The sequence below is a fragment of the Syngnathus scovelli genome, unplaced genomic scaffold, assembly GCF_024217435.2.
Source record: "Syngnathus scovelli strain Florida unplaced genomic scaffold, RoL_Ssco_1.2 HiC_scaffold_28, whole genome shotgun sequence".
NCBI lineage: Eukaryota > Metazoa > Chordata > Actinopteri > Syngnathiformes > Syngnathidae > Syngnathus > Syngnathus scovelli.
The window spans coordinates 1,174,628-1,186,325 of NW_026061370.1; the positions used below are offsets into that span (position 1 = coordinate 1,174,628).

General features: G+C 52.5%; 1 protein-coding gene and 1 pseudogene across 1 annotated transcript; one reads left to right on the plus strand and one right to left on the minus strand.

Annotated features, from left to right (window-relative positions):
* On the plus strand, positions 1-8,151 carry LOC125993344 (janus kinase and microtubule-interacting protein 3-like; annotated as a pseudogene).
* Positions 8,152-10,290: 2,139 nt separating this feature from the next.
* LOC125993342 (janus kinase and microtubule-interacting protein 3-like) lies at positions 10,291-11,246 on the minus strand. Its single transcript, XM_049761953.2, has 3 exons — positions 11,112-11,246; positions 10,977-11,030; positions 10,291-10,856 (listed from the first exon to the last, which is right to left on the minus strand). The coding sequence occupies exons 1-3, from the start codon at positions 11,229-11,231 to the stop codon at positions 10,425-10,427; spliced, it is 606 nt and encodes a 201-aa protein (XP_049617910.1). The 5' UTR covers positions 11,232-11,246; the 3' UTR covers positions 10,291-10,424.
* Positions 11,247-11,698: the final 452 nt, after the last annotated feature.

Sequence of the window (11,698 nt, forward strand, 5' to 3'; positions counted from 1 at the left end):
TTGTGATCTCTGACTGACGACCGGGCGAGACTCGAGTAAGAGATGTCCAAACGAGCTCCGGCAGGGCGGGCCAAGGCGGAGCGAACGGACGCCCTTCAGGCCGCCAATGACGAGCTGAGAACCAAACTGATGGACGTCCAGTTAGAACTTCAGCAGGAGAAGAACAAGGTGAAAACCTCAACAGACAGACACTGCCTGCCTCCCTGCCTGCCTCCCTGCCTGCCTCCCTGCCTGCCTCCCTCCCTCCCAGTTTTCCCGATGTAGATTAGACATGCGTGTGCCATGACTGTGTCAGCCTACATCAACAAATGCACCGAGGACGTCAGCACCACTAAGAATATCATCACCCGGGGCAACCAACGACCCTGGATGACTGAGGAGGTACGTCAAACGCTACGAGCGCGGAACTCTGCCTTCAAGTCTGGCGACAAGGAGACACTGAGGACAGCGAGAGCCAACTTGAACCGTGCCATCAGGATAGCGAAGCGAGACCGCAGTCGAAAATTTCAGGATCGTTTCCACGACGTCAAAAACATCAGGAGTATGTGGCAAGGCATACGGGCGATTACAGACGACAACTCACCCTCCCCCCCCCGGTGGGTGTAGTTGATGCTGACTTTCTAAATGGTCTAAATAACTTCTTTGGGAGGTTCGAGGCACTAAACGGCACTCCAGCAGTTAAAACTGTCCCCCATCAGGAAGAGGAGGTACTCTGCCTTGACTCCGCCGATGTGTTGAAGACCCTGAGGAGAGTCAACCCCTGTAAGGCCCCTGGCCCGGACAACATTCCTGGGCGTGTGTTCAGGGAATGTGCAAGTCATCTGGCTGGGGTCATCACAGACATTTTTAACACCTCGCTGGGCCAAGCCACAGTGCCGGCGTGCTTTAAGACTGCCTCCATCATTCCGGTGCCGAAGAAACCTCAAATCACCTCATTTAATGATTACCGGCCTGTTGCACTGACTCCGGTTATGATGAAGTGCTTCGAAAGGCTGCTTAAAGGTCACATCGTTTCCAGACTCCCCCTATTATTTGACCCGTTCCAGTTTGCCGACCGGCAAAACCGCTCCACTCAGGAAGCCATCTCCTCCGTTCTTCACCTGAGCCTGGCTCACCTGGAGGAGAAGAACACCCATGTGCGGAGGCTGTTCCTGGACTTCAGCTCAGCGTTTAACACCATCATCCCACAGCATCTGGTAGGAAAATTGGAACACCTGGGCTTCAACACCCCCCTTCGCAACTGGCTGCTAGACTTCCTCACCAACAGACCTCAGTCAGTCCGGGTCGGACAGAACACCTCTGATGTCATCACCCTCAGCACAGGCTCCCTTCAGGGCTGCGTCCTGAGCCCCCTGCTGTGCACCCTGATGACACACGACTGCGTCCTCAGGTTCACCACCAATCACATCGTGAAGTCAGCAGACGACACAACGGTGGTGGGGCTCATCAGAGACAACAACGACCTGGACTACAGAGAGGAGGTGGAGCAGCTGGTGGGCTGGTGCAGAGAAAACAGCCTGATCCTGAATGAGGAGAAGATGAAGGAGATCATCGTCGACTTCAGGAAAAAACAGCCTCACCACGCTCCACTGATCATCAACAGCTCAGCTGTGGAGGTGGTCAGCAGCACCAAATTCCTGGGGGTCCACATCACAGAAGACCTCACCTGGACTATGAACACTACGGCACTGGTCAAGAGGGCACAGAAGCGCTTGTACTTCCTGCGGAGGATGAGGAGAGCCCACCTGCCCCCACCCATCATGAGGACGTTCTACAGGAGCACCATAGAGAGCATTCTGACAAGCTGTCTCTCTGTGTGGTGTGGAGGCTGCACCGCCTCCGATTGGAAGAACGTGAGGAGAGTGGTGAGGACAGCAGAGGGATCATAGGGGCTCCTCTTCCCTCCATTCAGGACATTTCATCTCAGCGCTGCATGTCCCGTGCCCGTAACATCATCAATGACCCATCACACCCCCACCATGGACTGTTCTCCCTGCTGCCCTCTGGGAAGAGGTTTGCAGCATCCGCTGCAGGTCCACCAGGTTCTGCAACAGCTTTTTCCCTGCTGTCATCAGACTGTTGAACACTAGAACTGTTGAGCTCTAAACTGAACTCTGCATCACACATTCACAGAACTGTACTTTATGACACTACGGACCTCTATCTTGCACTATCTCGCACTACCAACTTTACTGAACTTGTATAAACCCTTTAAATAGAAGTTTAATACATGGTTTAGCATTCCTCTGCACACTCTTGAATACTGTTTTGCCTACTTGCACTATTGCATAATTATCACTGCTGCACTTTATACTTATTTTTAATATATATATATATATATATATATATATATATATATATATATATATATATATATATATATATATATATATATTTTCATAGGATATGTTACTTCTATTCAACTGCAATATCACTACTTTGTTGTAAGACGTATGCAACGGAATTTCGTTTTGTATGCACCATGTGCAGACAAGATGACAATAAAGTTTGTCTAAGTCTAAGTCATGTCAGGTCAGCTGTCTGGAGAGAGAGAGAAGTCAGGACCTGCGGGCGGAGCACCACCGTGCCACCGCCGCCATGACGGAACTCAAAAGCAAACTCCATGAGGAGAAGCAGAAAGAGTTAGCCATTACCAGGGAGACATTACTGCGGCAGCATGAAATGGAGCTGATGAGAGTGATCAAAATCAAAGATGGAGAGATCCAGCGACTGAATGCCTTGGTCCTCAGCCTGAGGGACGGCTCCATGGACAAGGTGATCCGCTCTATCCGTGTCTGACTATCCGCACGCCACGTCGGGCTTCGATGCGGCCGCTACCGTATTGTGTAGCTTGTCCCCAGTAAGCGTCGCGGCGCTCCGTTGCGGTCTCAACGGCCCGGTGTGGCGCAATGTCTGCTCAGGTGAGGAGGGGGGGCGCTTTGCTGGCGGAGGTGGAGGAGACGCGGCGGTGTCGGGAGACCGAGCGGTGTCGCCTCCACCAGGAGCGCGGAAGAAGCCCTGGCAGCGGCCCAGCAGGCCTGGCAGTCCCGAGCGGCCGAGCTCCGATCGGCTCATCACCAGCATCGGGAGGAGCTGAGCCGAACCAAGAGAGACTGCGAGAGGGAGATCCGCCGACTGGTAGGACTGATCAGACGCGCGGTGCGTGGCTATGTTCCCAATTTCGTTGTATACCTGCAGTGCAATGACACCTAAGGCATTCTATTCTATTCTATTTCACAAGAAGAAAATGTCCGGTTGCTCGCTTCGCTTTTGTCACAGCAAAGGTGTTCTAGTCGATTCAAGAAAAAAAATTGGCCGGTTGCTCTCTTTGTTTTTGTCACAATTCTGGCAAATGAGTTTGCCCGCCTGCCTGAGCGCTCCCCGTTTGTACATCCAGACGGATGAGATCAAGCTGAAAGACAGAGCGGTTAGTGTTTTGGATGAAGCCCTGGGGCCGGCCACGTCCACCGCCTTCAGCTGCAGACTCAGGCTGCCGAGCAGCAGATCGCTGCCCTGAGGGATTCCCAAAGGGCGGGCCTAAACTACCCTGGAAGTGGGGTCAACGCCGCTACTAGCAATCCTCTTCATTGCGTAAGCCACCTCATCACACACTTGCAGTACGCATGACTTAGTTCGTTGCTGGAGGAAGGTAGCACAAAAACAGTTTTGAACTTTGAACGAGTGCTTGTGTGTGTGTGTTGCGGGGCGTTTTCAGTCTCAGGAGGATCGGGACACGCGACGGTTTCATCTGAAAATCGCTGAGCTCAGCGCAGTCATCAGGAAACTGGAGGATCGAAACGCCCTGCTTTCTAAAGAGCGCAATGAACTGGTAATTTATTGACGGCACGCTTGAAGGTTTGCGCTACGTTTGATGCGCGCCATCCAGCGAGGCACCCATTGCGCTTGCTTATTAGTTGAGCGGCGCGGCGAGTCGGTTGCCTGGTAGATGTCTTTTATTGGGAGCCAAAGCCACGATTCCGTTCAAACCGATGCAAAAGGAATGGATACGTTCTGGCCCGCGTGTTGTGCGTCTTTCACATCCCGCACTTCATGCTTGCAGCTAAAGCGACTGAGAGAAACAGAAAGCCAGTTTCTGCCACTCCTGTACAAAAACAAACGCCTGAGCAGGAAGAATGAAGAACTCTCGCTGGTGCTGTGTCGCCTTGAAAACAAAGTGCGCTTTGTCACCCAGGAGAACGAGGAGATGGCAAGCTTGGTAAGTCGACGCGGACAACGGCGGCGTGCCAACAGAGTCCACTGCATTTGTGTTCCACAGAGAAGGCCTAGTTCGCTCAATGACCTGGACCGCGGTTGCGGCCAGCAGGACGGTGAAATGGAGTTCCTTCAAGTTGTGGAGCAGCGGCACATCATCGACGACTTGTCCAAGGTCTTCAGGCAGGCGACTCGGTGCACGTACGGCAGCGCCGCGCTCGCTCGCTGTCGCCAGGAAACCTTTTCCGTCCAAAGCTTGGCCGGCGGCCGCCATCCAAAAAATTGGCCCCTTAAATTCCGACCTTTCAAGCAGGAGCATTGTGCGCACGCGTTTGAACACGCTTTAGACTTGTTTTGCCGTTTTCAGCAGCTCAAAGCTCCCGTTTTGTCAGCGCCTTTGCCACTCGCTGTGCGCTGAAAACGACGGACTTGCCCGGCTGCTCAGCCCGTCAACCATGAGCCGCGAGCGCGACGTCATTGTCCGTAGGCAGCTAGTGGCAAAATGCACCCTGTTAGAGTTGCGCTCGCTCCAACTTATTTTGCAAGAACCACACGGGAGACAAGTAAGTTCTTTTGGACACCTGCAGGTGGAGAGTCCATCCGTTGTACGAATGAAGTCTGACTCTCGGCTCCTGCACGAGCATTTTAATTAAGAGAAACAGGGTGGGTGTAAGAGTGGATTGAATAGAGGAAGCCCTTGACCTCTAGTCAAAACATAGCAAGGGGTGTTTTACGACTTTGTGTAGGAAGGGATAAGCGATAGGGATAAATAAGGGATAAATAATATTATTTATTACAGGTCGCAGTCAAAGTCAAAGCAACACAATGATACGATAAAGATAATCTGGAAAACCCTGACACACCCTGTAGTTGTCACTTTTGGAAAAGACGAGCGTCCCTCCAATCATCGCCGGTGACGTGTTTTTCAGGCTCTGGAGACAGGAGCTCATGTCAGAAATGTCATTGTGAGTCGCGTTTGTTTCTGCGCCGGAGCCGTTCGTTCCCTTTGCATCCAAAGAATCTCAAAGGCGGATTATTTGTGTCGACAGGAGAGAGATTTGCTGCTACGATACCGACGTCGAGAATCTCTGAGGAGGAACAAAGCGTGAGGTCCTGCAAGGTGAGTCTGTTTGTTTGCGGCTGCTTGGTGTTGCGCAAGATGAAATGGCCTTTTTCTCGCTATCGTTCCTCTCGTCGATTCATCGTGAGGTGTCGCTTCAGTTTGTTCAGAGAGATGTTTGCTTCCGCGCCCGCAGGTCATCGAAACATTTTACGGCTACGACGAAGACGTGTTGGTGGACCCGGACGGATCGTCCTTGTCTTTTCACACCGACAGAACCCCCGACACGGAACCCGAAGAGGTAGCCCGCCATTTCTGCCAGCGTATTGGCACCAAACATTCCTCTTCAGCCTGTGTTAGAGATTTGCTCACTCCAACTTATTTTGCAAGAACGAAACAGGAGACAAGCAAGTTCTTTTAGACACCTGCAGGTGGAGAGTCCATTCGTCGCTGTCTGAACAGCGATTATCGAATGAAGTCTAAAAGTCTCCTCCCTGCAAGGGCATATTTATTAGGAGGAACAGAGTGGGGGTGGGAGTGGACAGGTTTGGTGAACCCCCGGCCTCTGATAAGATCAGAGCAGGGGGTGTTTTACACTATTGTGGGAAACAGACTCTGCATTGTGAGGGCCAGACGTGATTGATTTAATTATTACATTGTGAGGGCCAGACGTGATTGATTTAATCATTACATTGTGAGGGCAAGACAGGATTGATTTAATCATTACAGTCTACATTCCAACATAATCATAGGATCAAACTAACCTGAAAACCCTAACAGCCTGGAATCGGACTCGTCTTTGCGTCGCGGGTGCTTTGTCGCCGGTCTGACTGATTCTGGTACTAGTGCTGTGTTGCATTGGTGTGTGCATGAAGAGGCGGAGCTTCGCTACCGCCAGCTGACGCAAGAATATCAAGCGCTGCAACGAGCCTACGCTCTGCTAGCCCAGACCAGCGAAGGGGACTACGACGCCGAGAAGGAGATCAAGGTGGCGCCCCTTCCCGCAACCCCCGGCCGGGTCGCAGCCTCCCCGTTCTCACCCAGCCTCGGGTGTTCTCTGGTCTGAAAGGAGGAGGAGGAGCCTCCCTCCTCCTCCTTTCAGACCAGAGAAAAGCTGATGGTAGAAATAGGTCACTATCAAAGCAGAGTAGCAGATCTGGAGTCAGCGCTGAAGTAACAAGGACAGGTAAGCTCATCAATGAGCACACCTTTTTCTCAGACAAAATAGCTACATTCTTCAGTCACTCATCCGTCTGGCATTACTGGACCAACCCCCCCCCCCCCCCCCCCCCCCCCGAACGTGGCTGGGAAAATGCGGAGAAAAGCAAATGTCATTTTCCAGTCAACCAAAGAATTTGTGGATGAAAATGACACAACATTCCAAAGCTGTCCACGCGTTTGTCTCTTCTAGAATGTCAAGTGGGTGGAGGAGAAGCAGCTGCTGCGTCAGAGCAATCAGCAGTTGGCCGAAAAGGTGACGGAAAGAAAGGCGCTGGGCGGAGTCGCTTGGCGTCACACCTGTCGGGAAGCCCCGCAGATGAGGTCTGACTGTCTTTTCAGGTCAGGCGGATGGAGGCGGAAGAAGCGCGTCTGAAAGAGCACATCCAGGATATCCGAGACCAAAACGAACTGCTTGAGTTCCGCATCCTGGAGCTGGAGGTGGGAAGACTCGCACAAGCGTGTTGAGGCCAGAGATGTGACGGACGGACGGACGGACGGACGGACGGATGCATGCCTCTGCCTTTCAGGAGAGGGAGTGGCGCTCCCCCGTCTTGAAGTTTCTGCAAGTCCGTTTCCCAGACGGCCTCAGCCCTTTGCAGATCTACTGCGAGGCCGAGGGCGTGAGCGTACGTAAGGCGTCCCTTGCAACCCTAACCTTAACCCGAGGTCCCAGAACACCTTACATTGCTCCTTGCGCCTTTCCCCCGGACATCGTCATCAGTGATCTGATGAAGAAGCTGGACATCCTGGGCTATAACGCCGTAAGTGTATGTCGAACTCCTTATGTTGGCACTCCACGAGACTCGGCGGCTCAAATGTGACTTTTGGAAGGCTTTGCGCTGAAAGAAGCTTGTTGACGCTGTGCCTTTGGGCTCTTGCAGAATCTCACCAACGAGGAGCAGGTGGTCGTGATTCACGCCAGGACCCTTCTCACCCTAGCCGAGAAGGTAACGCGCACGTCCACGCACGCTCTCGCATTCTGCTTATGTGACAGCAGCCTTTCCTCAGTGGTTAGAATACATCAAAGTGACCAAGTCAGCACTTCAACAGAAGATGTTGGACATTGAAAGTGAGAAGGTAGACAGACACGCGACATCAGCCAAGGGGAACTCGGGGCAATGTGCCCCAACAATTCTGACCTTGAGCTGTGCTAGGATATGTTCTGCAACCAGAAGGGCTACCTGGATGAAGAGTTGGACTTCAGGAAGCGTTCCATGGACCAGGCTCATAAGGTAAGCCGCCCTCAAATCTCCCGCCGGACCACTGATGGACGAGGATTGCGGCCCAGAGGATCATGGAGCTGGAGGCCATGTTGTACGAGGCGCTACCGCAGCGGGACTGCCCCGCCACGGACGGCGAAAAAGCCAGCCACGCTGGCGTGAATGACGTGCTGACGGCGGATCAGAGACAAGAGCTTAGGAGCGCCGTGGACCAATGGAAGCGAGCCCTGATGTGGGAGTTGAGGGAGCGCGACGCTTGCATCCTCCAAGAGAGAATGGATCTGCTGCACAGCGCGCAACAGGTAAGGGCCCAAAGCCAGCCCGGCACGTACTTGCACGCTTACTGGCTTTTGAAGGCTACTTTCCATTTGTCCGTCCTAGAGGAACAAAGACCTGAAAGAATTCATCGAAGCTCAGAAGAGACAAATCAAACAATTGGAGGAGAAGTTTCTGTTTCTCTTTCTAGTCTTCTCCTTGGCCTTCATTCTGTGGCCCTAACACCAGCTGGTGAGTGAGCTCCAGCGGCACCGCACTCGACACCTCCAATACACTGCCAGCCGGTCTCAGACGTTGGCAGACGCTCCGATGCCGACGTATACCCCCCGCCACGGTGACAGAGGCACCGCGTCACACCGGCGCTCATCCAATCAGAAGGCAGGAAAGGCAAATTCACATGCAGGGCACTCTTGAACCAGAAGAGAGCGCCACAAAAAACGGTTGTTGCCCCAAACGCGCACTAAAAAGGGTCAGAATGACAAGAGTCCCACCGGCCAGCCGGGGCCACCCGTCTATCCATTTCTTCAGGGGGGGAAAAAATTGGAGTCACCGGTGAGTACATTTTGCATTTAGCTCTGCTTTTCTGCTTCTGTCTTCAAGTGTGTGGCATCCTGCGACCAAAGATTCAGCCAACCCCAAAGCGGTTGACCTCAACGTCCCGCCACCATTCCTACCAGAGCAGGTGACGTGATGCTTTGGACATCCTTCCGTCTCAGATGCCCAAAAGTACTCTTTGCCACATCTGCGGCAACCGCTGTTTTGTTTAGTAGATTTACAGTTGTTATGCATTGGCATAATGGTGTGCACTCAAAATAGATTTAAATAAATTAAATATTTCTTCTGCCCACTCCCTTTTAAACAAGTTAACTCTGCCCACGTCCATTGACGTCTTGTCTGCGTCACGTGACCACGACGTAGCGACGTCATATAGTAACCGCTGTTTTGATCAGTAGACTTACAGTTATTATGCGTTGACATAATGGCGCACTGGTTAGCATGGCCACCTCTTAAGCATGATGTTGCGGGTTCGACGCCTGATCAATGTTAGCATGGAGTGAGCTGAAGTGCATGGCGCTGAAGATTTGAATCTTTGAAATGCGCTGAGGTCTGACATATCAGGCAGAATGGTTTGCCATCACGTTCAACAAAAAATAGAAACTTTCCCACTCTGATTAAAACGTCCTGTGTTCATCTACGTATTTTCGTTTTGCTGTGCATCTTTTCCCTGCCATTTCGAGAGCCCGATTGACACTCATAGTTTAAAGAAATGTGTTTGCCCATCCTACTTTGTGGAATTTCACCACATGCGCTTTTGACCAAAATACCAAATTGAACTCAAGTGAAGCCAACACGCACAACCCCCCCCCCCCCACACACACACACACACACACACACACACACAAATGTTGATATGAACATAAAAGAGCCGCATGCGGTTCGGGAGTTGCGACTTGGCCAAACCTGTACTATACAACTTTATTTGTATAAAATTTTCACAACAGCTGTCACACAAACAAAGCGGGAAAAACCGAAGACGTGCGTGTTCCGCCCACGCTGGATTTATTTGCACCTTTGAAAAGACACCGTATTGCCGCAGATGTGGCAAAGAGTACTTTTGGGCATCTGAGACGGAAGGATGTCCAAAGCATCACGTCACCTGCTCTGGTAGGCATGGTGGTGGGACGTTGAGGTCAACCGCTTTGGGGTTGGCTGAATCTTTGATCGCAGGATGCCACACACTTGAAGACAGAAGCAGAAAAGCAGAGCTAAATGCAAAATGTACTCACCGGTGACTCCAATTTTTTTCCCCCCTGAAGAAACAGCTGGACGGGTGGCCCCGGCTTATTCTGACCCTTTTTAGTGCGCGTTTGGGGCAACAACCGTTTTTTGTGGCGCTCTCTTCTGGTTCAAAAGTGCCCTGCATGTGAATTTGCTTTTCCTGCCTTCTGATTGGATGAGCGCCGGTGTGACGCGGTGCCTCTGTCACCGTGGCGGGGGGTATACGTTGGCATCGGAGCGTCTGCCAACGTCTGAGACCGGCTGGCAGTGTATCGGAGGTGTCGAGTGCGGTGCCGCTGGAGCTCACTCACCAGCTGGTGTTAGGGCCACAGAATGAAGGCCAAGGAGAAGAATAGAAAGAGAAACAGAAACTTCTCCTCCAATTGTTTGATTTGTCTCTTCTGAGCTTCGATGAATTCTTTCAGCTCTTTGTTCCTCTAGGACGGACAAATGGAAAGTGGCATTCAAAAGCCAGTAAGCGTGCAAGTAAGTGCCGGGCTGGCTTTGGGCCCTTACCTGTTGCGCGCTGTGCAGCAGATCCATTCTCTCTTGGAGGATGCAAGCGTCGCGCTCCCTCAACTCGCACATCAGGGCTCGCTTCCATTGGTCCACGGCGCTCCTAAGCTCTTCTCTCTGATCCGCCGTCAGCACGTCATTCACGCCAGCGTGGCTGGCTTTTTCGCCGTCCGTGGCGGGGCAGTCCCGCTGCGGTAGCGCCTCGTACAACATGGCCTCCAGCTCCAGGATCCTCTGGGCCGCAATCCTCGTCCATCAGTGGTCCGGCGGGAGATTTGAGGGCGGCTTACCTTATGAGCCTGGTCCATGGAACACTTCCTGAAGTCCAACTCTTCATCCAGGTAGCCCTGCTGCTTCCCCTTGGCTGATGTCGCGTGTCTGTCTACCTTCTCACTTTCAATGTCCAACATCTTCTGTTGAAGTGCTGACTTGGTCACTTTGATGTATTCTAACCACTGAGGAAAGGCTGCTGTCACATAAGCAGAATGCGAGAGCGTGCGCGTTACCTTCTCGGCTAGGGTGGGAAGGGTCCTGGCGTGAATCACGACCACCTGCTCCTCGTTGGTGAGATTCTGCAAGAGCCCAAAGGCACAGCGTCAACAAGCTTCTTTCAGCGCAAAGCCTTCCAAAAGTCACATTTGAGCCGCCGAGTCTCGTGGAGTGCGAACATAAGGAGTTCGACATACACTTACGGCGTTATCGCCCAGGATGTCCAGCTTCTTCATCAGATCACTGATGACGATGTCCTGGGGAAAGGCGCAAGGAGCAATGTAAGGTGTTCTGGGACCTCAGGTTAAGGTTAGGGTTGCGAGGGACGCCTTACGTACGCTCACGCCGTCGGCCTCGCAGTAGATCTGCAAAGGGCTGAGGCCGTATGGGAAACGGACTTGCAGAAACTTCAAGACGGGGGAGCGCCACTCCCTCTCCTGAAAGGCAGAGGCATGCATCCGTCCGTCCGTCCGTCCGTCCGTCACATCTCTGGCCTCAACACGCTTGTGCGAGTCTTCCCACCTCCAGCTCCAGGATGCGGAACTCAAGCAGTTCGTTTTGGTCTCGGATATCCTGGATGTGCTCTTTCAGACGCGCTTCTTCCGCCTCCATCCGCCTGACCTAAAAAGACAGTCAGACCTCATCTGCGGGGCTTCCGGACGGGTGTGACGCCAAGCGACTCCGCCCAGCGCCTTTCTTTCCGTCACCTTTTCGGCCAACTGCTGATTGCTCTGACGCAGCAGCTGCTTCTCCTCCACCCACTTGACATTCTAGAAGAGACAAACGCGTGGACAGCTTTGGAATGTTGTGTCATTTTCATCCACAAATTCTTTGGTTGACTGGAAAATGACATTTGCTTTTCTCCGCATTTTCCCAGCCACGTTCGGGGGGGGGGGTTGGTCCAGTAATGCCAGACGAATGAGTG